The 25,122-nt window shown below is 45.6% G+C and overlaps 1 protein-coding gene across 1 annotated transcript in view; it reads right to left on the reverse strand.

Moving 5' to 3' along the window:
* The window catches only part of LOC123989605 (voltage-dependent T-type calcium channel subunit alpha-1G-like), a 267,332-nt gene that overhangs the window by 105,690 nt on the left and 136,520 nt on the right, over positions 1–25,122 (reverse strand). The window contains 1 exon segment of the mRNA XM_046290729.1: positions 23,952–24,136. Within this exon segment, the coding sequence (XP_046146685.1) occupies positions 23,952–24,136 (185 nt within the window).

A 25,122-nucleotide genomic window follows, 5' to 3' on the forward strand; every position in this document is an offset into this window, starting at 1 on the left:
TACAATGTGAGCAAATTAGGTGAGAAGGGAGGTAAAGGCAAAAAAGGCCATGGTGGCAAAGTAAATACAATATAGCAAGTAAAACACTGGAATGGTAGTTTTGCAATGGAAGAATTTGCAAAGTAGAAATAAAAATAATGGGGTGCAAAGGAGCAAAATAAATAAATAAATTAAATACAGTTGGGAAAGAGGTAGTTGTTTGGGCTAACTTATAGGTGGGCTATGTACAGGTGCAGTAACCTGTAAGATGCTCTGACAGTTGGTGCTTAAAGCCAGTGAGGGAAATAAGTGTTTCCAGTTTCAGAGATTTTTGTAGTTCGTTCCAGTCATTGGCAGCAGAGAACTGGAAGGAGAGGCGGCCAAAGAAAGAATTGGTTTTGGGGGTGACTAGAGAGATATACCTGCTGGAGCGTGTGCTACAGGTGGGAGATGCTTGTAGATGACATGGAGCCAGTGGGTTTGGCGATGAGTATGAGCGGGGGCCAGCCAACGAGAGCGTACAGGTCACAATGGTGGGTAGTATATGGGGCTTTGGTGACAAAACGGATTGCACTGTGATAGACTGCATCCAATTTGTTGAGTAGGGTATTGGAGGCTATTTTGTAAATGACATCGCCAAAGTCGAGGATTGGTAGGATGGTCAGTTTTACAAGGGTATGTTTGGCAGCATGAGTGAAGGATGCTTTGTTGCGAAATAGGAAGCCAATTCTAGATTTAACTTTGGATTGGAGATGTTTGATATGGGTCTGGAAGGAGAGTTTACAGTCTAACCAGGCACCTAGGTATTTGTAGTTGTCCACGTATTCTAAGTCAGAGCCGTCCAGAGTAGTGATGTTGGACAGGCGGGTAGGTGCAGGTAGCGATCGGTTGAAGAGCATGCATTTAGTTTTACTTGTATTTAAGAGCAATTGGAGGCCACGGAAGGAGAGTTGTATGGCATTGAGCTTGCCTGGAGGGTTGTTAACACAGTGTCCAAAGAAGGGCCGGAAGTATACAGAATGGTGTCGTCTGCGTAGAGGTGGATCAGGGACTCACCAGCAGCAAGAGCGACCTCATTGATGTATACAGAGAAGAGAGTCGGTCCAAGAATTGAACCCTGTGGCACCCCCATAGAGACTGCCAGAGGTCCGGACAGCAGACCCTCCGATTTGACACACTGAACTCTATCAGAGAAGTAGTTGGTGAACCAGGCGAGGCAATCATTTGAGAAACCAAGGCTGTCGAGTCTGCCAATGAGGATGTGGTGGTTGACAGAGTCGAAAGCCTTGGCCAGATCAATGAATACGGCTGCACAGTAATGTTTCTTATCGATGGCGGTTAAGATATCGTTTAGGACCTTGAGCGTGGCTGAGGTGCACCCATGACCAGCTCTGAAACCAGATTGCATAGCAGAGAAGGTATGGTGAGATTCGAAATGGTTGGTAATCTGTTTGTTGACTTGGCTTTCGAAGACCTTAGAAAGGCATGGTAGGATAGATATAGGTCTGTAGCAGTTTGGGTCAAGAGTGTCCCCCCCTTTGAAGAGGGGGATGACCGCAGCTGCTTTCCAATCTTTGGGAATCTCAGACGACACGAAAGAGAGGTTGAACAGGCTAGTAATACGGGTGGCAACAATTTCGGCAGATAATTTTAGAAAGAAAGGGTCCAGATTGTCTAGCCCGGCTGATTTGTAGGGGTCCAGATTTTTCAGCTCTTTCAGAACATCAGCTGAATGGATTTGGGAGAAGGAGAAATGGGGAAGGCTTGGGCGAGTTGCTGTGGGGGTGCAGTGCTGTTGACCGGGGTAGGAGTAGCCAGGTGGAAAGCATGGCCAGCCGTAGAAAAATGCTTATTGAAATTCTCAATTATGGTGGATTTATCAGTGGTGACAGTGTTTCCTATCTTCAGTGCAGTGGGAAGCTGGGAGGAGGTGTTCTTATTCTCCATGGACTGTACAGTGTCCCAGAACTTTTTTGAGTTAGTGTTGCAGGAAGCAAATTTTTGCTTGAAAAAGCTAGCCTTGGCTTTTCTGACTGCCTGTGTATAACGGTTTCTAGCTTCCCTGAACAGCTGCATATCACGGGGGCTGTTCGATGCTAATGCAGAACGCCATAGGATGTTTTTGTGTTGGTTAAGGGCAGTCAGGTCTGGGGAGAACCAAGGGCTATATCTGTTCCTGGTTCTAAATTTCTTGAATGGGGCATGTTTATTTAAGATGGTTAGGAAGGCATTTAAAAAAAATATCCAGGCATCCTCTACTGACGGGATCAGATCAATATCCTTCCAGGATACCCCGGCCAGGTCGATTAGAAAGGCCTGCTCGCTGAAGTGTTTCAGGGAGCGTTTTACAGTGATGAGTGGAGGTCGTTTGACCGCTGACCCATTACGGATGCAGGCAATGAGGCAGTGATCGCTGAGATCTTGGTTGAAAGATTTAAATGACTTAAATGATGGTTGAAGACAGCAGAGGTGTATTTAGAGGGGAAGTTGGTTAGGATGATATCTATGAGGGTGCCCGTGTTTAAGGCTTTGGGGCGGTACCTGGTAGGTTCATTGATAATTTGAGTGAGATTGAGGGCATCAAGCTTAGATTGTAGGATGGCTGGGGTGTTAAGCATGTTCCAGTTTAGGTCGCCTAGCAGCACGAGCTCTGAAGATAGATGGGGGGCAATCAGTTCACATATGGTGTCCAGAGCACAGCTGGGGGCAGAGGGTGGTCTATAGCAGGCGGCAACGGTGAGAGACTTGTTTTTAGAGAGGTGGATTTTTAAAAGTAGAAGTTCAAATTGTTTGGGTACAGACCTGGATAGTAGGACAGATCTCTGCAGGCTATCTTTGCAGTAGATTGCAACACCGCCCCCTTTGGCAGTTCTATCTTGTCTGAAAATGTTGTAATTTGGAAATTAAAATTTCAGAATTTTTGGTGGTCTTCCTAAGCCAGGATTCAGACACAGCTAGAACATCTGGGTTGGCAGAGTGTGCTAAAGCAGTGAATAGAACAAACTTAGGGAGGAGGCTTCTAATGTTAACATGCATGAAACCAAGGCTATTACGGTTACAGAAGTCATCAAAAGAGAGCGCCTGGGGAATAGGAGTGGAGCTAGGCACTGCAGGGCCTAGGAGGAGGAGAAGAATAAGGGTACGGCTAAAAGCAATAAGAATTGGTCGTCTAGAACGTCTGGAGCAGAGAGTAAAAGGAGGTTTCTGGGGGCGATAAAATATCATCAAGGTATAATGTACAGACAAAGGTATGGTAGGATGTGAATACAGTGGAGGTAAACCTAGGTATTGAGTGATGAAGAGAGAGATATTGTCACTAGAAATATCATTGAAACCAGGAGATGTGATTGCATGTGTGGGTGGTGGAACTAATAAATTGGATAAGGTATAGTGAGCAGGACTAGAGGCGCTACAGTGAAATAAGCCAATAAACACTAACCAGAACAGCAATGGACAAGACATATTGACATTAAGGAGAGGCATCCTTAGTCGAGTGATCAAAAGAGTCCAGTGAGTGGAGTGGTTGGTTTGGGGGTCACAGCGATTTAGACAGCTAGCCAGGACATCGGTAGCAAGCTAGCATAGGATGGAGGTCTGTTGTTAGCCACCTCTTCCGTTCCATCAGTAGATTAGTGGGGTTCCGTGTGGTAGAGGGGATTAGTCCAAATCACACAACAAAAATAAAATAAAAACAATAGATATAGTTATAGAGGCCCAAGAAGAAACATAATAATAATAATAAAAATAAATAAATGGTCTGAATGTCTATTCTGAGAGCAGCCGGTAAGACAGCTAACGGTTAGCAGGCCGCAGATGGGCGTTCAGGTAACGTCGGCAGTCCAGTTGTGAAGGCCCGGTGGGGCTCCGGATAGGTGACTGCAGCCCAGGAGTGATTGACGGAGCTCAGGAGTGATTGACGGAGCTGGCTAGGAGGTGACGGGTTCAATAGGGGCAGGTTGGAGAAGGGAGGAGGTGATGGGTTCAATAGGGTCAGGTTCCCGGGCGACTGGACATCACTTGCCAAAGGATTTCATCTGGAGAGTGAGGGGATTCAAGGAGTGGATATCTTCTAACTTCTTTAAGATAGCCTAGCAATTAATAAGAGCGTTGGGCCAGTAACCAAAATGTTGCTGAATAGAATCCCCAGGCAGGCAAGGTGAAAAATCGGTCAATGTGCTAATTGCTCCTGTAAATTGCTTGGAATAAGTCTACTAAATTACTAAACTTTAATGTGAGAGAAGGTGGCAAAGAGTTTGACATTTAGAGTGATAGAAAGTGACTTTAGCAGAGGAGTAGAAGGTAGAGAAGAGGGAGTGAAAGGATGATAGGGCCTCTGGAAGTTTAGTTTTCCTTCATTTTCACTCACTTGCTCTCAGCCCTGTTCCGTAAGCTCACAATGTGTCACTCAGCCACAGAGCAGTAGGGGAGGGCTTAGCTTGCCAGTAGGAAAGAGGACATGAGACAGGTGGGAGAAGGATTTAGCATAAGGTAGAGATGATAGGATAGAAGAGGAGAGAACAGTTGGAGAGAGAGACTGAAGATTCTGATGGCGCATGACCATCTGAGTGGCTAGGTTTGGGGAAGAGAGGGAGAGAAAATGAAAGAAAGCATTGATCTGGAAGGGGGTTGAAATGAGAATTGTAGGCGAACAGCCAATAGTGAAGATGAGGTCAAGCGCCCTGCCTGCCTTGTGAGTGGGAGGAGACTGGGAAAAGGTCAAAAAGGGAAAGAGTGGAAGGAAATGAATCAAAGGCAGACATGAGGAGATGGAAGTCATCCAGTACTCTCCAAGTGCACCGGGTGGGCGATAGGAACAGACTGATCTCTTCTTGTGTAACAAATCTGTGATGACCAGAAACGTAATTCACCACCTACAGTGAAAAGAGAGAGGTGATGAGATGTCAGGTGAGCAGGTACTGGAGGTATGAGGGCAATTGACTGTCACTGATGCCTTGGGAAGAAGGGGGAAGGGGAGCGAGGAAGGAAGGAGAAACGAAGGGGAAGAGGGGGAGGGAGAGCCACAGGCGTCGCCATCTGGGCTGGCTGCTCTGTAATTGACCTAAACAACTCTCTCTCTCTCTCTCCCTCTTTTCCTGTGTGGTATATACTGTATAGCTATGTATCATCTGAAAAATTATAGATTATTATTATTATTATTATGATGATCATTATTATCATCCCCTCCACAACAATAAGAGGAGATTGTGTTTGAGAGAAAGTGAAAACTGTAAAGAGAGAAAGTCACGATCGCGAGAGAGAAACAGAGGAAACACGAGAGGTCAGCGAGTTCACGGAGGATAGGTGCTTGTTAGGGGGAGCCAAGTATTTTATGGTAAGGCCATACACCGAATGAGGCAGTTTCCATAATATCTATACATACATACATACATACATACATACATACATACATACATACATACATACATACATACATACATACATACATACATACATACATACATACATACATACATACATACATACATACATACATACATACATACATACATACATACATACATACATACATACATACATACATACATACATACATACATACATACATACATACATACATACATACATACATACATACATACATACATACATACATACATACATACATACATACATACATACATACATACATACATACATACATACATACATACATACATACATACATACATACATACAGAGAGAGAGAGAGAGAGAGAGAGAGAGAGAGAGAGAGAGAGAGAGAGAGAGAGAGAGATAGATGCTTCTCCATAATGTTTGGAGGCTGTTTTAATTAATGAGGCATGCTGTCACGGGGCGAGGGTTACGAGGATAGAACCCTCCAGATAATTACATCGTCTACGGCAGGACTAGAACACCCTGGTCCTGGACTGCCGCTGGCACTTCACTTCTATGATTTAATCATCCTGGAAGAACAGGTGTGTTGAATTTAGGCAATCACTGAACTGATTAGCATTTAACTACACCTGCAATAACATCAGTTAAATATGTGTCTGCGACCAACACAACTTGATTTGAATTGTTTCATTTGATTTGGTCAGGTGTGCTGCATAGTTGGAACAAAATCCTCAGTACCGGCGACACTCCAGGAACAGGGTTGCCTTCCCCTGACCTAAGCGCTGAGGGCTATGAGGATAGAACCCTCCAGGTAATTACATCATCTACAGGGTGAGGGAGTATGATGATAGAACCCTCCAGGTAATTACATCATCTACAGGGTGAGGGAGTATGAGGATAGAACCCTCCAGATATTACATCATCTACAGGGTGAGGGAGTATGAGGATAGAACCCTCCAGGTAATTACATCATCTACAGGGTGAGGTAGTATGAGGATAGAACCCTCCAGGTAATTACATCATCTACAGGGTGAGGTAGTATGAGGATAGAACCCTCCAGGTAATTACATCATCTACAGGGTGAGGGAGTATGACGACAGAACCCTCCAGGTAATTACATCATCTACAGGGTGAGGGAGTATGACGACAGAACCCTCCAGGTAATTACATCATCTACAGGGTGAGGGAGTATGAGGATAGAACCCTCCAGATATTACATCATCTACAGGGTGAGGTAGTATGACGACAGAACCCTCCAGGTAATTACATCATCTACAGGGTGAGGGAGTATGATGATAGAACCCTCCAGGTAATTACATCATCTACAGGGTGAGGGAGTATGATGATAGAACCCTCCAGGTAATTACATCATCTACAGGGTGAGGGAGTATGATGATAGAACCCTCCAGGTAATTACATCATCTATAGGGTGAGGGAGTATGAGGATAGAACCCTCCAGGTAATTACATCATCTACAGGGTGAGGGAGTATGAGGATAGAACCCTCCAGGTAATTACATCATCTACAGGGTGAGGGAGTATGATGATAGAACCCTCCAGGTAATTACATCATCTACAGGGTGAGGGAGTATGATGATAGAACCCTCCAGGTAATTACATCATCTACAGGGTGAGGGAGTATGACGACAGAACCCTCCAGGTAATTACATCATCTACAGGGTGAGGGAGTATGAGGATAGAACCCTCCAGGTAATTACATCATCTACAGGGTGAGGGAGTGTGAGGATAGAACCCTCCAGATATTACATCATCTACAGGGTGAGGTAGTATGAGGATAGAACCCTCCAGATATTACATCATCTACAGGGTGAGGGAGTATGAGGATAGAACCCTCCAGATATTACATCATCTACAGGGTGAGGTAGTATGAGTATAGAACCCTCCAGGTAATTACATCATCTACAGGGTAAGATGGCTGAGCCCAAACACACAGATGACAGGAGTGGAGACAGAGAGGATACATCAATAAACGTAAGGTGACTTAAGGTGACTTAAGGTGACTTAAGGGAACATAACGGTGACTTAAGGTGACTTAAGGTGACTTAAGGTGACTTAAGGTGACTTAAGGGAACGTAACGGTGACTTAAGGTGACTTGAGGGAACGTAAAGGTGACAAAGGTGACTTAAGGTGACTTAAGGGAACGTAAAGGTGACGTAAGGTGACTTAAAGGTGACTTAAGGGGAACGTAAAGGTGACGTAAGGTGACTTAAAGGGAACATTTCGGTGCTAACAAAAACCTTGGGCCAGTAACCAAAATGTTGCTTGTTCGAATCCCTGAGCCGGCTAGGGAAATTATCTGTCGATGTGCCCTTGAGCAAGGCACGTAATGACCCTCATTGCCTGAAACAATTGTCAAAGACTCCAGTCACCCAAGTCAGACTGTTCTCTCTGCTACCAAACGGCAATCGGTACCAGAACGCGGTTCCGGAGCGCCAAGTCTAGGTCCAAAAGACTCCTTAACAGCTTCTACACCCAAGCCATAAGACTGCTGAACAATTAATCAAATGGCCACCCAGACTATTTGCATTGACCCCCTTTGTTTTTACACTGCTGTTACTCACTGTTTATTATCTATGTATAGTCACTTTACCCCTACCTACAAATAACATTTGATTGGATTTGATTGAATTTCTCCTGTAAGTCGCTCTGGATTAGAGCATCTGCTAAATGACTAAAATATAAAATGTGAAACCTTAGTTGAGGTCGTGGAGTTGATGGATGAGAACAGCAGTGTGTGTGTGCACAATTAAACAAACTGATGCATTATTCTGTCAAACGCACACACACACACGCTCTTTCTCCCAGAACCTCCTCTATGCTGTATAATTGCATCATTAACATTCCTAATGAGGAACACACACTCAAATGCACTGTTAGCTGGGACAATTGGAGAAGTGTGTAGGATCGCTTTTTTCTTCTCTACTTGTGGCTCCGTTGGCAGAGCATGACTCTAGTAATGGCAGGGTTGTGGGTTCGATTCCCATTTTTGTTTTTTCCTTTATTTAACTTCTTCAGGCTAGAAAAAGTTTTCGGAAGTTTGGAAGAATGGAGGTGCCCAAAGTACACTGTCTGTTACTCAGGCCCAGAAGCTAGGATATGCATATAATAGTATTGGATAGAAAACACTCTAAAGTTTCCAAAACTGTTACAAGTATGTCTGTGAGTACAACAGAACTAATATGGCAGGCGTAAACCTGAGGACAAACCATCCAGATTTTTTTTTTCAGCTCACCTCTGATTACAATGGCTGGGAATGGGAATATAAAGGAAGTCCTCCCAGAATGCAGTTCCTAGGGCTTCCACTTGATGTCAAAAGTCTTTAGAAAGAGTTTCAAGCTTGTTTTTTGATAAATTAGCCAGAATTTATAGTTTTTCTTGTGCTCGTACATCGTTATTTATCTCCGTTAATGGTCTCCGTTAATTCTCTGTCTTAAACTTTGTAGTTTATTTACATAATAGGGTACCTGAGGATTGATTAGGAATGTTGTTTTACTTGTCTTGAATAAGTTTATTGGTAACTTACGGGATTCATTTTGTATGCATTTTGAACGAGGGAAACCGGTGGATTGCTGAGTCAAGCCAGCCATTGAAACATACTTTTTTTGGGATATAAAGAAGGACTTTATCGAACAAAAGGACCATTTGTTATGTAGCTGGGACCCTTGTGATTGCAACCAGATGAATATCTTCAAAGGTATGTGATTTGTTTTATCGCTATTTCTGACTTTCTTGACGTATCTGCTTGGTTGGAAAATGTATGTAAAGCTTTTTGTGTGCCGGCGCTGTCCTCAGATAATCGCATGATGTGCTTTCGCCGTAAAGCATTTTTTTAATCTGACAAGAAGTTAAGCTTTTAAATTATGTTAGACACTGGTATTTTCATGAATGTTTAATATTACAATTTCTGTCATTTGAATTTGGTGCTCTGCAATTTCACCGGATGTTGGCCAGGTGCCACGGTAGCGTCCTAATGATCCGCAAGAAGTTTTAGCTAGGCAAGTCAGTTAAGAACACATTTTTATTTACAATGACAGACCCTGTACAATGCTGGGCCAATTGTGCACCGCCCTATGGGATTCCCAATCACGGCCGGATGTGATACAGCCTGGATTCGAACCAGAGAATGTAGTGACACCTCTTGCACTGAGATGCAGTGCCTTAGACTGTTGTGATACAGCCTGGATTTGGACCAGGATTTTGCACCGAGATGCATTGCCTTAGACTGCTGTGAAACAGCCTGGATTTGAACCAGGGACTGTAGTGACACCTCTTGCACTGAGATGCAGGGCCTCAGACCACTGTGATACAGCCTGGATTCAAACCAGGGATGGTAGCGACATCTCTTGTACTGAGATGCAGTGCGATGCAGGGCCTCAGACCGCTGTGATATAGCCTGGATTCAAAACAGGGACTGTAGCGAGCAGTTGGAGGCCACGGAAGGAGTGTTGTATGGCATTGAAGCTCGTTTGGAGGTTAGTTAGCACAGTGTCCAAGGAAGGGCCAGAAGTATACAGAATGGGGTCGTCTGCGTAGAGGTGGATCAGGGAATCGCCCGCAGCAAGAGCGACATCATTGATATATACAGAGAAAAGAGTCGGTTCGAGAATTGAACCCTGTGGTACCCCCATAGAGACTGCAAGAGGTCCGGACAACATGCCCTCCGATTTGACGCACTGAACTCTGTCTGCAAAGTAGTTGGTGAACCAGGCGAGGCAGTCATTAGAACAACTAAGGCATTTGATTCTGCCGATAAGAATACGGTGATTGACAGAGTCGAAAGATGAAGACGGCTGCACAGTACTGTATTTTATCGATGGCGGTTATGATATCGTTTAGTATATTGAGCGTGGCTGATGTGCACTCGTGACCGGCTCGGAAACCAGATTGCACAGTGGAGAAGGAACGGTGGGATTCGAAATGGTCAGTGATCTGATTATTAACTTGGCTTTCGAGCTGTCAGCCGGGGTTGGAGTAGCCAGGAGGAAGGCATGGCCAGCCGTTGAGAAATGCTTATTGAAATGTTCGATTATCATGGATTTATCAGTGGTGACCGTGTTACCTAGCCTCAGTGCAGTTGGGAGGAGGTGCTCTTGTTCTCCATGGATTTGACAGGGTCCCAAAACTTTTTGGAGTTCGAGCTACAGGATGTGAATTTCTGCTTGAAGCTGGCCTTTGCTTTCCTGACTGACTGCGTGTATTGGTTCCTGACTTCCCTGGACAGTTCCATATCGCAGGGACTATCCCATACCACCTTTAGAGTATGCAGAGTGTTAGAACTGAGCTAAACTGAGTTGAAATGAGCTGAACTGAGCTGAACTGAGCAGAACGGAGTTTAAAAATATATATCTATATATATATATTTCACCTTTATTTAACCAGGTAGGCTAGTTGAGAACAAGTTCACATTTACAAGTTTGATGAATGCATGAAATGAAGACATGAGAAAGAACAAATAAACTCTGTGAGGAGGCAGATGAACAGAGTTAGATGAACAGAAACTCTTCCTCTGCCTGCACTGTCACAACAGACAGATAGGTATATCTGACAGAGGTGTGTGTGTGTGTGTGTGTGTGTGTGTGTGTGTGTGTGTGTGTGTGTGTGTGTGTGTGTGTGTGTGTGTGTGTGTGTGTGTGTGTGTGTGTGTGTGTGTGTGTGTGTGTGTGTGTGTGTGTGTGTGTGTGTGTGTGTGTGTGTGTGTGTGTGTGTGTGTGTGAACCATACACACTCCAGTGCTCCAGGGGAAAACACAGACAGACTCATGTTTACTTCCCCCACTCTTCTCTTTTCCTGTCCTGAAACTAAAGCCTCTGAACTGACAAACTGGAAAACACACAAATAAATCACACACTTATTATTTTGTCCAATTCTCTGGTGTGCCAAGGATTGAACCCTCCAGATAATTACATCATTTACAGGGTGAGGGGTCATGTTGTGTGCTATATTTTTTTATGTGATAAAACATTGATCTGCTTTTTAGCTATTAATGCCACAGTGCTGTGTAAAGCTTTGATATTCTCCATTATTTTAATTTAGTCCTATGAGATTCCTGCCACACAAGCTCAGTTCAGAATCCATGTTATGAGTATCTCTAGGGTTTCCACATATACAGTGCAATGCTGTATACAGTAAGCCCTCGTTTTCAGAGCTTTGCTTGATCAGAAGTTTACTTTCCTGTCAAACTAACTGAACTTTCTCTGAGACGGCCTTCAGTACAGCGCAGACTCCCAGACCAGCATACTGATATTGTGGCATTTTTATGCTCTGCTCTGCTCTGCTCTCCTCTCCTCTCCTCTCCTCTCCTCTCCTCTCCTCTCCTCTCCTCTCCTCTCCTCTCCTCTCCTCTCCTCTCCTCTCCTCTCCTCTCCTCTCCTCTCCTCTCCTCTCCCCTCCTCTCCTCTCCTCTCCTCTCTCCTCTCCTCTCCTCTCCTCTCCTCTCCCCTCCCCTCCCCCCCCTCCCCTCCCCTCTCCTCCCCTCTCCTCCCCTCTCCTCTCCTCTCCCCTCCCCTCCTCTCCTCTCCTCTCCTCTCTCTCCTCTCCTCTCCTCTCCTCTCCTCCCCTCCCCTCCCCTCCCCTCCCCTCCCCTCCCCTACCCTACTCACTTCTTCTCTCCTCTTCTTCTTTCGTCTGAGTATCAGGGTTTGAAAGCTAATTAATACCCTGAAAGGATAAATGATGAATGTATTATTTCCTAATCAGAGCGATAATCTGTAGTGTTTGTAGGTGGGAGGAGAGAACACCAGCTCAGCATTTCTCTCTCCCTCTCTTTATCTATCCCCTGTTCACTTCATTTCTGTTTAGTTTTTTTTGTATCTATACGGGTTATTTGGCTGGTAACCACAGCAGAACCCTTTTTGGTGCTACTGTTCATATCACTTTTTGGGGGGGGTTCTACAAAGAACCATTGTCATGAGGTTCTAAATGGAACCTGCATGGTGCAATAAAGAACCCTTTTCCTAAGGTTCTACAATGAACCATGGTCATGAGGTTCTAAATGGAATAAAGAAACCTTTATGGGGAAGGTGGTTCTATAAAGATGTCGTTAATCTGGTTCTGTGCAGATTCTTTTGAAGACCCATACATGGTTTCTTTTTCTGATTAGCCATATAATATATATTTCTGATGATTAGCCATATAATATATATTTCTGATTAGCCATATAATATATATGTCTGATGATTAGCCATATAATATATATTTCTGATGATTAGCCATATAATATATATTTCTGATGATTAGCCATATAATATATATTTCTGATTAGCCATATAATATATATTTCTGATGATTAGCCATATAATATATATTTCTGATGATTAGCCATGTAATATATATTTCTGATGATTAGCCATGTAATATATATTTCTGATGATTAGCTATGTAATATATATTTCTGATGATTAGCCATGTAATATATATTTCTGATGATTAGCCATGTAATATATATTTCTGATGATTAGCTATGTAATATATATTTCTGATGATTAGCCATATAATATATATTTCTGATGATTAGCTATGTAATATATATTTCTGATGATTAGCTATGTAATATATATTTCTGATTAGCCATGTAATATATATTTCTGATGATTAGCCATGTAATATATATTTCTGATGATTAGCTATGTAATATATATTTCTGATGATTAGCCATGTAATATATATTTCTGATGATTAGCCATGTAATATATATTTCTGATGATTAGCCATGTAATATATATTTCTGATGATTAGCCATGTAATATATATTTCTGATGATTAGCCATGTAATATATATTTCTGATGATTAGCCATGTAATATATATTTCTGATGATTAGCCATGTAATATATATTTCTGATGATTAGCCATGTAATATATATTTCTGATGATTAGCCATGTAATATATATTTCTGATGATTAGCCATGTAATATACATTTCTGATAATTAGCCATGTAATATATATTTCTGATTAGCCATGTAATATATATTTCTGATGATTAGCCATGTAATATATATTTCTGATGATTAGCCATGTAATATATATTTCTGATTAGCCATGTAATATATATTTCTGATTAGCCATGTAATATATATATATATTTTTATTCAATATGTGTTATTATTAAATTAATTGACAAGTTGAATCAAGTGAACTACCTCTAGAATAGCTGGGGGTTCCCGAGGAGGGAAATGAGAACCACTGACTGATTTAGACAACACTTCTTCAATGACACAAGGCCATACATGAGTCTTTCACAAGACATCATCACCAGCCATAGTTATATATAACATGTAATAGCATGACACAACAGATGAAAAAAACTGTGAACTAACTTGTGAACTATAAAGAACCATTGAAGAGCTCAAAAGTGCTCAAAAGGTTATTTGAGTCATTATGGCTCCATATAGAACCATTAGCCTTCCCAAACCCTTGAGGAACCCTTTTGTTAGTGTTCTCCTCTTCCCGTGATGTCTCTCTCTTTCTTTCAGTACATAAGCCCCAGAGACAGTACATAAACCCCAGAGACAGTACATAAACCCCAGAGACAGACATCAACCCCATAGACAGTACATCAACCCCATAGACAGTACATATCAGTACGTATCAAAGATAATTGCGTAATTCTCGTATTTCGTCGTCCTAACGTAGTCTACACTGCTCTGCCCAGCAGCTAGCCAGCTAGCAAACGTCCACCGATTAGCAGCTGTAGAAACTATTACACTCATCTGAACGACTTGATTAGTGTAGTGTTAGCTAGCTACATAGCTGTCTTTGCTGTCTTCGTATCCAAGATAATTGTGTAGTTTAGAGTGTGTAGTCTTACAGTGATTATCTTAATTTACCGAGGTTAGCTAGCCAGCTATTTGTCGTCCTTAACGTAGGAGACTCTGCTAGCTAGCCAACAGCTAGTCAACAGCTAGCCGACAGCTAGCCGACAGCTAGCCAACAGCTAGCCAACGTCTTCCGAATAGAACTTCGCACTCAACAACCCGGTCGCATTCACAGGTAGTATCACATTTTCATTTCATTTCATTACAGCACAACGGTGTCATGCAGGTGAAAGAGGACCCAAACGCGACTTAACAGAAACAGAGTTTATTAATGTTCAAAACGGAATAACTGAAATCCTCTAGATGTAGAGGGGAAAACAACTGGAGAAGCGGCCACAGACTGCAGGTCGCTTCGGGTAGGCGCAGGCCGTAGTCGACTGAGACACCTGCTCACACGCAGCGTCTGAAGAAGGCACAAAACACGACAGGACAGGGTGATACACAATCACGGCAAAAAACACGACAGGACAGGGCGAAACGCAATCACAGCATGGAATACAAAACAAGGAACCGACGGAACAGGAACGGATCACAAAGGAATAAATAGGGAGTCTAATCAGGGGAAAGGATCGGGAACAGGTGTGGGAAGACTAAATGATGATTAGGGGAATAGGAACAGCTGGGAGCAGGAACGGAACGATAGAGAGAAGAGAGAGCGAGAGAGTGAGAGAGGGAGGGGAGAGAGAGGGATAGGAGGGAAAGAACCAAATAAGACCAGCAGAGGGAAACGAATAGCATGGGGAGCACAGGGACAAGACATGATAATAAATGACAAACATGACAGTACCCCCACTCACCGAGCGCCTCCTGGCGCTCTCGAGGAGGAACACTGGCAGCAACGGAGGAAATCATAGATCAAACGGTCCAGCACGTCCCGAGAAAGAACCCAACTCCTCTCCTCAGGACCGTAACGAAAAACGATAAAAAGGGAAACTAGGGTACTACTCTAAAAAAAAAATGAGAACTAGGGACAGACTGAGACACAGCAAGGGCAGGGACAAGAACAGGAGAGATGCGATGGCAGGGAACAGACTGAGACCCAGCAAGACCAGGAGCAGAAGCAGAAAAAAATTACCAGACTTCTTCTGCGCGCAGTCTGAACACGCAGCCACGAAACGGCGCGTGTCACGCTCCTGAGTCGGCCACCAAAAGCGCTGGCGAATAGACGCAAGAGTGCCTCGAACACCGGGATGACCAGCTAACTTGGCAGAGTGAGCCCACTGAAGAACAGCCAGACGAGTGGAAACAGGAACGAAAAGGAGGTTACTAGGACAAGCGCGGCGACGCAGTGTGCGTGAGTGCTTGCTTAACCTGTCTTTCAATTCCCCAGACTGTCAACCCGACAACACGCCCATAAGGAAGAATCCCCTCGAGATCAGTAGAAGCCACAGAAGAACTAAACAGACGGGATAAGGCATCAGGCTTGGTGTTCTTGCTACCCGGACGGTAAGAAATCACAAACTCGAAACGAGCGAAAAACAACGCCCAACGAGCTTGACGGGCATTAAGTCGTTTGGCAGAACGGATGTACTCAAGGTTCTTATGGTCTGTCCAAACGACAAAAGGAACGGTCGCCCCCTCCAACCACTGTCGCCATTCGCCTAGGGCTAAGCGGATGGCGAGCAGTTCACGGTTACCCACATCATAGTTGCGCTCAGATGGCGACAGGCGATGAGAAAAATAAGCGCAAGGATGAACCTTATCGTCAGACTGGAAGCGCTGGGATAGAATGGCTCCCACGCCTACCTCTGAAGCGTCAACCTCGACAATGAATTGTCTAGTGACGTCAGGAGTAACGAGGATAGGAGCGGACGTAAAACGTTCTTTTAGAAGATCAAAAGCTCCCTGGGCGGAACCGGACCACTTAAAACACGTCTTGACAGAAGTAAGAGCTGTGAGAGGGGCAGCAACTTGACCGAAATTACGAATGAAACGCCGATAGAAATTAGCGAAACCTAAAAAGCGCTGCAACTCGACACGTGACCTTGGAACGGGCCAATCACTGACAGCTTGGACCTTAGCGGAATCCATCTGAATGCCTTCAGCGGAAATAACGGAACCGAGAAAAGTAACGGAGGAGACATGAAAAGAGCACTTCTCAGCCCTTACGTAGAGACAATTCTCTAAAAGGCGCTGTAGAACACGTCGAACGTGCTGAACATGAATCTCGAGTGACGGAGAAAAAATCAGGATATCGTCAAGATAGACAAAAACAAAAATGTTCAGCATGTCTCTCAGAACATCATTAACTAATGCCTGAAAAACAGCTGGCGCATTGGCGAGACCGAACGGCAGAACCCGGTACTCAAAATGCCCTAACGGAGTGTTAAACGCCGTTTTCCACTCGTCCCCCTCTCTGATGCGCACGAGATGGTAAGCGTTACGAAGGTCCAACTTAGTAAAGCACCTGGCTCCCTGCAGAATCTCGAAGGCTGATGACATAAGGGGAAGCGGATAACGATTCTTAACCGTTATGTCATTCAGCCCTCGATAATCCACGCAGGGGCGCAGAGTACCGTCCTTCTTCTTAACAAAAAGAACCCCGCCCCGGCCGGAGAAGAAGAAGGCACTATGGTACCGGCGTCAAGAGACACAGACAAATAATCCTCGAGAGCCTTACGTTCGGGAGCCGACAGAGAGTATAGTCTACCTCGAGGAGGCGTGGTCCCTGGAAGGAGATCAATACTACAATCATACGACCGGTGAGGAGGAAGGGAGTTGGCTCGGGACCGACTGAAGACCGTGCGCAGATCATGATATTCCTCCGGCACTCCTGTCAAATCGCCAGGTTCCTCCTGAGAAGTAGGGAGAGAAGAAACGGGAGGGATGGCAGACATTAAACACTTCACATGACAAGAAACGTTCCAGGATAGGATAGAATTACTAGACCAATTAATAGAAGGATTATGACATACTAGCCAGGGATGACCCAAAACAACAGGTGTAAACGGTGAACGGAAAATCAAAAAGAAATAGTCTCACTGTGGTTACCAGATACTGTGAGAGTTAAAGGTAGTGTCTCAAATTTGATACTGGGAAGATGACTACCATCTAAGGCAAACATGGGCGTAGGCTTGTCTAACGGTCTGAAAGGAATGTTATGTTTCCGAACCCATGCTTCGTCCATGAAACAACCCTCAGCCCCAGAGTCAATCAAGGCACTGCATGTAGCACCCGAACCGGTCCAGCGTAGATGGACCGACATAGTAGTACAAGATCTAGATGAAGAGGACTGAGTAGTAGCGCTCACCAGTAGCCCTCCGCTTACTGATGGGCTCTGGCCTCTTACTGGACATGAATTAACAAAATGTCCAGCAACTCCGCAATAGAGGCACAGGCGGTTGGTGATCCTCCGTTCCCTCTCCTTATTCGAGATGCGAATCCCTCCCAGCTGCATGGGCTCAGTCTCAAAGCCAGAGGAGGGAGATGGTTGCGATGCGGAGCAGGGAAACACCGTTGATGCGAGCTCTCTTCCACGAGCCCGGTGACGAAGATCTACCCGTCGTTCTATGCGGATGGCGAGAGCAATCAAAGAGTCCACATCTGAAGGAACCTCCCGGGAGAGAATCTCATCCTTAACCACTGCGTGGAGTCCCTCCAGAAAACGAGCGAGCAGCGCCGGCTCGTTCCACTCACTAGAGGCAGCAAGAGTGCGAAACTCAATGGAATAATCCGTTATGGACCGTTCACCTTGGCATAAGGAAGCCAGGGCCCTAGAAGCCTCCCCACCAAAAACTGAACGGTCAAAAACCCGAATCATCTCCTCTTTAAAGTTCTGGAATTTGATAGAGCAATCAGCCCTTGCCTCCCAGATAGCTGTGCCCCATTCTCGAGCCCGGCCAGTAAGGAGTGAAATGACGTAAGCAACCCGAGCTCTCTCTCTAGAGTATGTGTTGGGTTGGAGAGAGAACACAATCTCACACTGCGTGAGAAAGGAGCGGCACTCAGTGGGCTGCCCGGAGTAGCAAGGTGGGTTATTAACCCTGGGTTCTGGAGGCTCGGCAGGCCAGGGAGTAACAGGTGGCACGAGACGTAGACTCTGGAACTGTCCAGAGAGGTCGGAAACCTGAGCGGCCAGGTTCTCCACGGCATGGCGAGCAGCAGACAATTCCTGCTCGTGTCTGCCGAGCATGGCTCCTTGGATCTCGACGGCAGTGTAACGAGCGTCTGAAGTCGCTGGGTCCATTCCTTGGTCGGTTCCTTCTGTCATGCAGGTGAACGAGGACCCAAACGCGACTTAACAGAAACAGAGTTTATTAATGTTCAAAACGGAATAACTGAAATCCTCTAGATGTAGAGGGGAAAACAACTGGAGAAGCGGCCACAGACTGCAGGTCGCTTCGGGTAGGCGCAGGCCGTAGTCGACTGAGACACCTGCTCACACGCAGCGTCTGAAGAAGGCACAAAACACGACAGGACAGGGTGATACACAATCACGGCAAAAAACACGACAGGACAGGGCGAAACGCAATCACAGCATGGAATACAAAACAAGGAACCGACGGAACAGGAACGGATCACAAAGGAATAAATAGGGAGTCTAATCAGGGGAAAGGATCGGGAACAGGTGTGGGAAGACTAAATGATGATTAGGGGAATAGGAACAGCTGGGAGCAGGAACGGAACGATAGAGAGAAGAGAGAGCGAGAGAGTGAGAGAGGGAGGGGGAGAGAGAGGGATAGGAGGGAAAGAACCAAATAAGACCAGCAGAGGGAAACGAATAGCATGGGGAGCACAGGGACAAGACATGATAATAAATGACAAACATGACAAACGGTTTGATTTGTTTGATCGTAGCTAGCTACATAGCTAGCTACATAGCCGTCTTTGTATCAAAGATAATTGTGTAGTCTAGAGTGATTTTCTAGGTTAGCTAGCCAGCTATTGTCGTTCTCTTAACGCAAAGTAACGTAATCAACACTGCTAGCTAGCCAGCTAGCCCCCGAATAGCAGCACTGTCGAAACTATTACACTCAACGGAACGACTTGATTAGTGTAGTGTCAACATCGCAGCCACTGTCAGCTAGCCTACAAAGTCAACAATGCAGCCACTGCCAGCTAGCCTACTTCAGCAGTACTGTATCATTTTAATCATTTTAGTCAATAAGATTCTTGCTACGTAAGCTTAACTTTCTGAACATTCGAGACGTGTAGTCCACTTGTCATTCCAATCTCCTTTGCATTAGCGTAGCCTCTTCTGTAGCCTGTCAACTATGTGTCTGTCTATCCCTGTTCTCTCCTCTCTGCACAGACAATACAAACGCTCCACACCGCGTGGCCGCGGCCACCCTAATCTGGTGGTCCCAGCGCGCACGACAAACGTGGAGTTCCAGGTATCCGGTAGCCTCTGGAACTGACGGAAACATGGATCACCACAGACAACACTGCTACTCCTACTGCTCTCTCTTCGTCCGCCCACGTGTTCTCGCACACCCCGAGAGCTTCTGGTCAGCGGGGTGGTGGCACCGGGATCCTCATCTCTCCCAAGTGGTCATTCTCTCTTTCTCCCCTTACCCATCTGTCTATCACCTCCTTTGAATTCCATGCTGTCACAGTTACCAGCCCTTTCAAGCTTAACATCCTTATCATTTATCGCCCTCCAAGTTCCCTCGGAGAGTTCATCAATGAGCTTGATGCCTTGATAAGCTCCTTTCCTGAGGACGGCTCACCTCTCACAGTTCTGGGCGACTTTAACCTCCCCACATCTACCTTTGACTCATTCCTCTCTGCCTCCTTCTTTCCACTCCTCTCCTCTTTTGACCTCACCCTCTCACCTTCCCCCCCTACTCACAAGGCAGGCAATACGCTCGACCTCATCTTTACTAGATGCTGTTCTTCCACTAACCTCATTGCAACTCCCCTCCAAGTCTCCGACCACTACCTTGTATCCTTTTCCCTCTCGCTCTCATCCAACACCTCCCACACTGCCCCTACTCGGATGGTATCGCGCCGTCCCAACCTTCGCTCTCTCTCCCCCACTACTCTCTCCTCTTCCATCCTATCATCTCTTCCCTCTGCTCAAACCTTCTCCAACCTATCTCCTGATTCTGCCTCCTCAACCCTCCTCTCCTCCCTTTCTGCTTCCTTTGACTCTCTATGTCCCCTATCCTCCAGGCCGGCTCGGTCCTCCCCTCCCGCTCCGTGGCTCGACGACTCATTGCGAGCTCACAGAACAGGGCTCCGGGTAGCCGAGCGGAAATGGAGGAAAACTCGCCTCCCTGCGGACCTGGCATCCTTTCACTCCCTCCTCTCTACATTTTCCTCCTCTGTCTCTGCTGCTAAAGCCACTTTCTACCACTCTAAATTCCAAGCATCTGCCTCTAACCCTAGGAAGCTCTTTGCCACCTTCTCCTCCCTCCTGAATCCTCCCCCCCCTCCTCCCTCTCTGCAGATGACTTCGTCAACCATTTTGAAAAGAAGGTCGACGACATCCGATCCTCATTTGCTAAGTCAAACGACACCGCTGGTTCTGCTCACACTGCCCTACCCTGTGCTCTGACCTCTTTCTCCCCTCTCTCTCCAGATGAAATCTCGCGTCTTGTGACGGCCGGCCGCCCAACAACCTGCCCGCTTGACCCTATCCCCTCCTCTCTTCTCCAGACCATTTCCGGAGACCTTATCCCTTACCTCACCTCGCTCATCAACTCATCCCTGACCGCTGGCTACGTCCCTTCCGTCTTCAAGAGAGCGAGAGTTGCACCCCTTCTGAAAAAACCTACACTCGATCCCTCCGATGTCAACAACTACAGACCAGTATCCCTTCTTTCTTTTCTCTCCAAAACTCTTGAATGTGCCGTCCTTGGCCAGCTCTCCCGCTATCTCTCTCTGAATGACCTTCTTGATCCAAATCAGTCAGGTTTCAAGACTAGTCATTCAACTGAGACTGCTCTTCTCTGTATCATGGAGGCGCTCCGCACTGCTAAAGCTAACTCTCTCTACTCTGCTCTCATCCTTCTAGACCTATCGGCTGCCTTCGATACTGTGAACCATCAGATCCTCCTCTCCACCCTCTCCGAGTTGGGCATCTCCGGCGTGGCCCACGCTTGGATTGCGTCCTACCTGATAGGTCGCTCCTACCAGGTGGCGTGGCGAGAATCTGTCTCCTCACCACGCGCTCTCACCACTGGTGTCCCCCAGGGCTCTGTTCTAGGCCCTCTCCTATTCTCGCTATACACCAAGTCACTTGGCTCTGTCATAACCTCACATGGTCTCTCCTATCATTGCTATGCAGACGACACACAATTAATCTTCTCCTTTCCCCCTTCTGATGACCAGGTGGCGAATCGCATCTCTGCATGTCTGGCAGACATATCAGTGTGGATGACGGATCACCACCTCAAGCTGAACCTCGGCAAGACGGAGCTGCTCTTCCTCCCGGGGAAGGACTGCCCGTTCCATGATCTCGCCATCACGGTTGACAACTCCATTGTGTCCTCCTCCCAGAGCGCTAAGAACCTTGGCGTGATCCTGGACAACACCCTGTCGTTCTCAACTAACATCAAGGCGGTGGCCCGTTCCTGTAGGTTCATGCTCTACAACATCCGCAGAGTATGACCCTGCCTCACACAGGAAGCGGCTCAGGTCCTAATCCAGGCACTTGTCATCTCCCGTCTGGATTACTGCAACTCGCTGTTGGCTGGGCTCCCTGCCTGTGCCATTAAACCCCTACAACTCATCCAGAACGCCGCAGCCCGTCTGGTGTTCAACCTTCCCAAGTTCTCTCACGTCACCCCGCTCCTCCGCTCCCTCCACTGGCTTCCAGTTGAAGCTCGCATCCGATACAAGACCATGGTGCTTGCCTACGGAGCTGTGAGGGGAACGGCACCTCAGTACCTCCAGGCTCTGATCAGGCCCTACACCCAAACAAGGGCACTGCGTTCATCCACCTCTGGCCTGCTCGCCTCCCTACCACTGAGGAAGTACAGTTCCCGCTCAGCCCAGTCAAAACTGTTCGCTGCTCTGGCCCCCCAATGGTGGAACAAACTCCCTCACGACGCCAGGACAGCGGAGTCAATCACCACCTTCCGGAGACACCTGAAACCCCACCTCTTTAAGGAATACCTAGGATAGGATAAGTAATCCTTCTCACCCCCCAACCCCCTTTCAGATTTAGATGCACTATTGTAAAGTGACTGTTCCACTGGATGCCATAAGGTGAATGCACCAATTTGTAAGTCGCTCTGGATAAGAGCGTCTGCTAAATGACTTAAATATAAATGTAATGTACATCAACCCCAGAGACAGACATAAACCCCCTAGACAGTACATCAACCCCATAGACAGTACATAAACCCCAGAGACAGTACATAAACCCCCTAGACAGTACATAAACCCCAGAGACAGTACATAAACCCCAAAGACAGTACATCAACCCCATAGACAGTACATAAACCCCATAGACAGTAAATAAACCGCATAGACAGTACATCAACCCCATAGACAGTACATCAACCCCATAGACAGTACATCAACCCCATAGACAGTACATAAACCCCAGAGACAGTACATAAACCCCAGAGACAGTACATAAACCCCAGAGACAGTACATAAACCCCAGAGACAGTACATAACCCCCAGAGACAGTACATCAACCCCATAGACAGTACATCAACCCCATAGACAGTACATAAACCCCAGAGACAGTACATAAACCCCAGAGACAGTACATAAACCCCAGAGACAGTACATAAACCCCAGAGACAGTACATAAACCCCCTAGACAGTACATACACCCCATAGACAGACATCAACCCCATAGACAGTACATCAACCCCAGAGACAGTACATAAACCCCAGAGACAGTACATAAACCCCCTAGACAGACATAAACCCCCTAGACAGACATCAACCCCATAGACAGTACATAAACCCCAGAGACAGACATCAACCCCATAGACAGTACATAAACCCCAGAGACAGACATCAACCCCATAGACAGTACATGAACCCCATAGACAGTACATCAACCCCATAGACAGTACATCAACCCCATAGACAGTACATCAACCCCATAGACAGTACATGTACCCACATCAGCTGTACAAACTCTATCAAAGAAAATTACTTGGACTTTTTATTTATGTTCATCTGATGGGTTTATATTGCTGGGGACAAACACACACACACACACACACACACACACACACACACACACACACACGCACACGCACACGCACACACACACACACACACACACACACACACACACACACACACACACACACACACACACACACACATGATAAAAGCAATCCTAGTCTAAAGACAGGAATAGTAGATTCCATTTCACTAGAGGTCAGGGGTCAGTCATATTTGAGAGGGGTCAGGTAGGAGATTGAAGTGGTTATCCCACAGCGTTTTGTGGGTAAATCGGGCAGGAAAAATTCCTATTAGATTTTTGTGCTCTCCAGAGATGCTAATAAATATTTGAGTGCAGGTCGGTAGAGCTTCACGAGAGGAGAGGCAAGAGGCAAGGGAAGAACAAACACACGCGCTCACACTGAGCAGCATGACAACAAACACACAGACAGGCCATATATCATAGAGACAATGTAACTCATCAGAAACATTGTTGAGTCTTCCCTTTCACACAAACTCACACACACGCACATGCGCACACTCACGCACAAACACACCAACATGCCCAACACACACACTGCTCTTCTGCACCTCATGAACCATTCTCCGAGAAAGAAGACGCATCCGTGCGTTGGTCATGTGTGCGCGTGTGCGTGTGCCAGCGTGTGTGTGCTCAAGCATGTGTGTGTGTATATACAACTCACCGTAGTGGCCTGAGTGTCCGTAGCAGGCGCAGCACCCGGAGCATACCCAGTATCTTGGGGCTGCTGTTGGACACCAATGAGACAAGGATGTCTATGGCTGAGATCATCACCAGCAACCCGTCTAGAAGGTTCCAGCTACTCCTCAGGTAGGCCTTATCACCAAACAACCAGCCCAGCGCAGCCACCTGAGAATAACCACAGACACTGGCATTAAAGCCATATAGTCTACACTTCCATTCACATACAAACAGGTAAACAATAAAGAGAACAATACAAACACATACGGTGAAAGCAAATGAGTAAATGAGGTCGTCAGTACCCAATTTACTTAACATCACTGACCAAATATAGAAACTGGAATTACAACACTAGATCACAGGGTTGGTTAACACTGGACACCTCTTCCTACCAGAACCTTGTCCTGTGGAATCCTCTCCAAATGACCTTTCATTTGGATGTGTTGTTGTCTCAGTTTAGGAGAAAGGTGTTTTTATATTGATAAATGTGTCTGTTTTGGTTGATTGTTTATTGTGTATATAATATTTGCTATTTAATTTTGTGTTTTACATTGTGTATAATTGTATTTCCTGTATTGTTCCCAGGGCACATTTGGAAATGAGACCTAGGTCTCAATGTATTTTTCCCTGGTTAAATAAATAATGATAATAAATAAATAAATATGCTGAGCTCGGTTTGTTGTTTTCAAAAACTTTTTTAGTTGAAGAAACGTTTGTCTACTAGCCTACCTGTTTAGCCGCGAAGCAGTTAGCCTCAGTTGCTGGAACCACTGCTATCTGTCCTGAGATACTGCCAAACCCTAAAGTCTGGAGAGATGTTGCTTGGCACAGTAGGTAGACTAGCTGCTAGCTATCAAGCTTGCCAGGTTTCTTTGACAGTTTTGAATACAGTCTGCAACATGTTTTATTTATTTATACACATTGCATGCATCTATAATCGCATAGCGTACAGTTGAGAATATGTGTTTTTAGGATTTACACACGTGGAAATGTTTTAAGCAGGGTGTGGAAAATTTGGGGCCTTTTATAACATACTTTCTACAGAATATGTTTATCACTGTTCAGATAGGATGCCATCTTTTTCCCCACAATTTATTTTCTACATTTTGGAATAATTAACTATAAAATAACATATATGGAAATAATACTTATTT

The sequence above is a fragment of the Oncorhynchus gorbuscha genome, linkage group LG11 (assembly GCF_021184085.1).
Source record: "Oncorhynchus gorbuscha isolate QuinsamMale2020 ecotype Even-year linkage group LG11, OgorEven_v1.0, whole genome shotgun sequence".
NCBI classification, from domain to species: domain Eukaryota; kingdom Metazoa; phylum Chordata; class Actinopteri; order Salmoniformes; family Salmonidae; genus Oncorhynchus; species Oncorhynchus gorbuscha.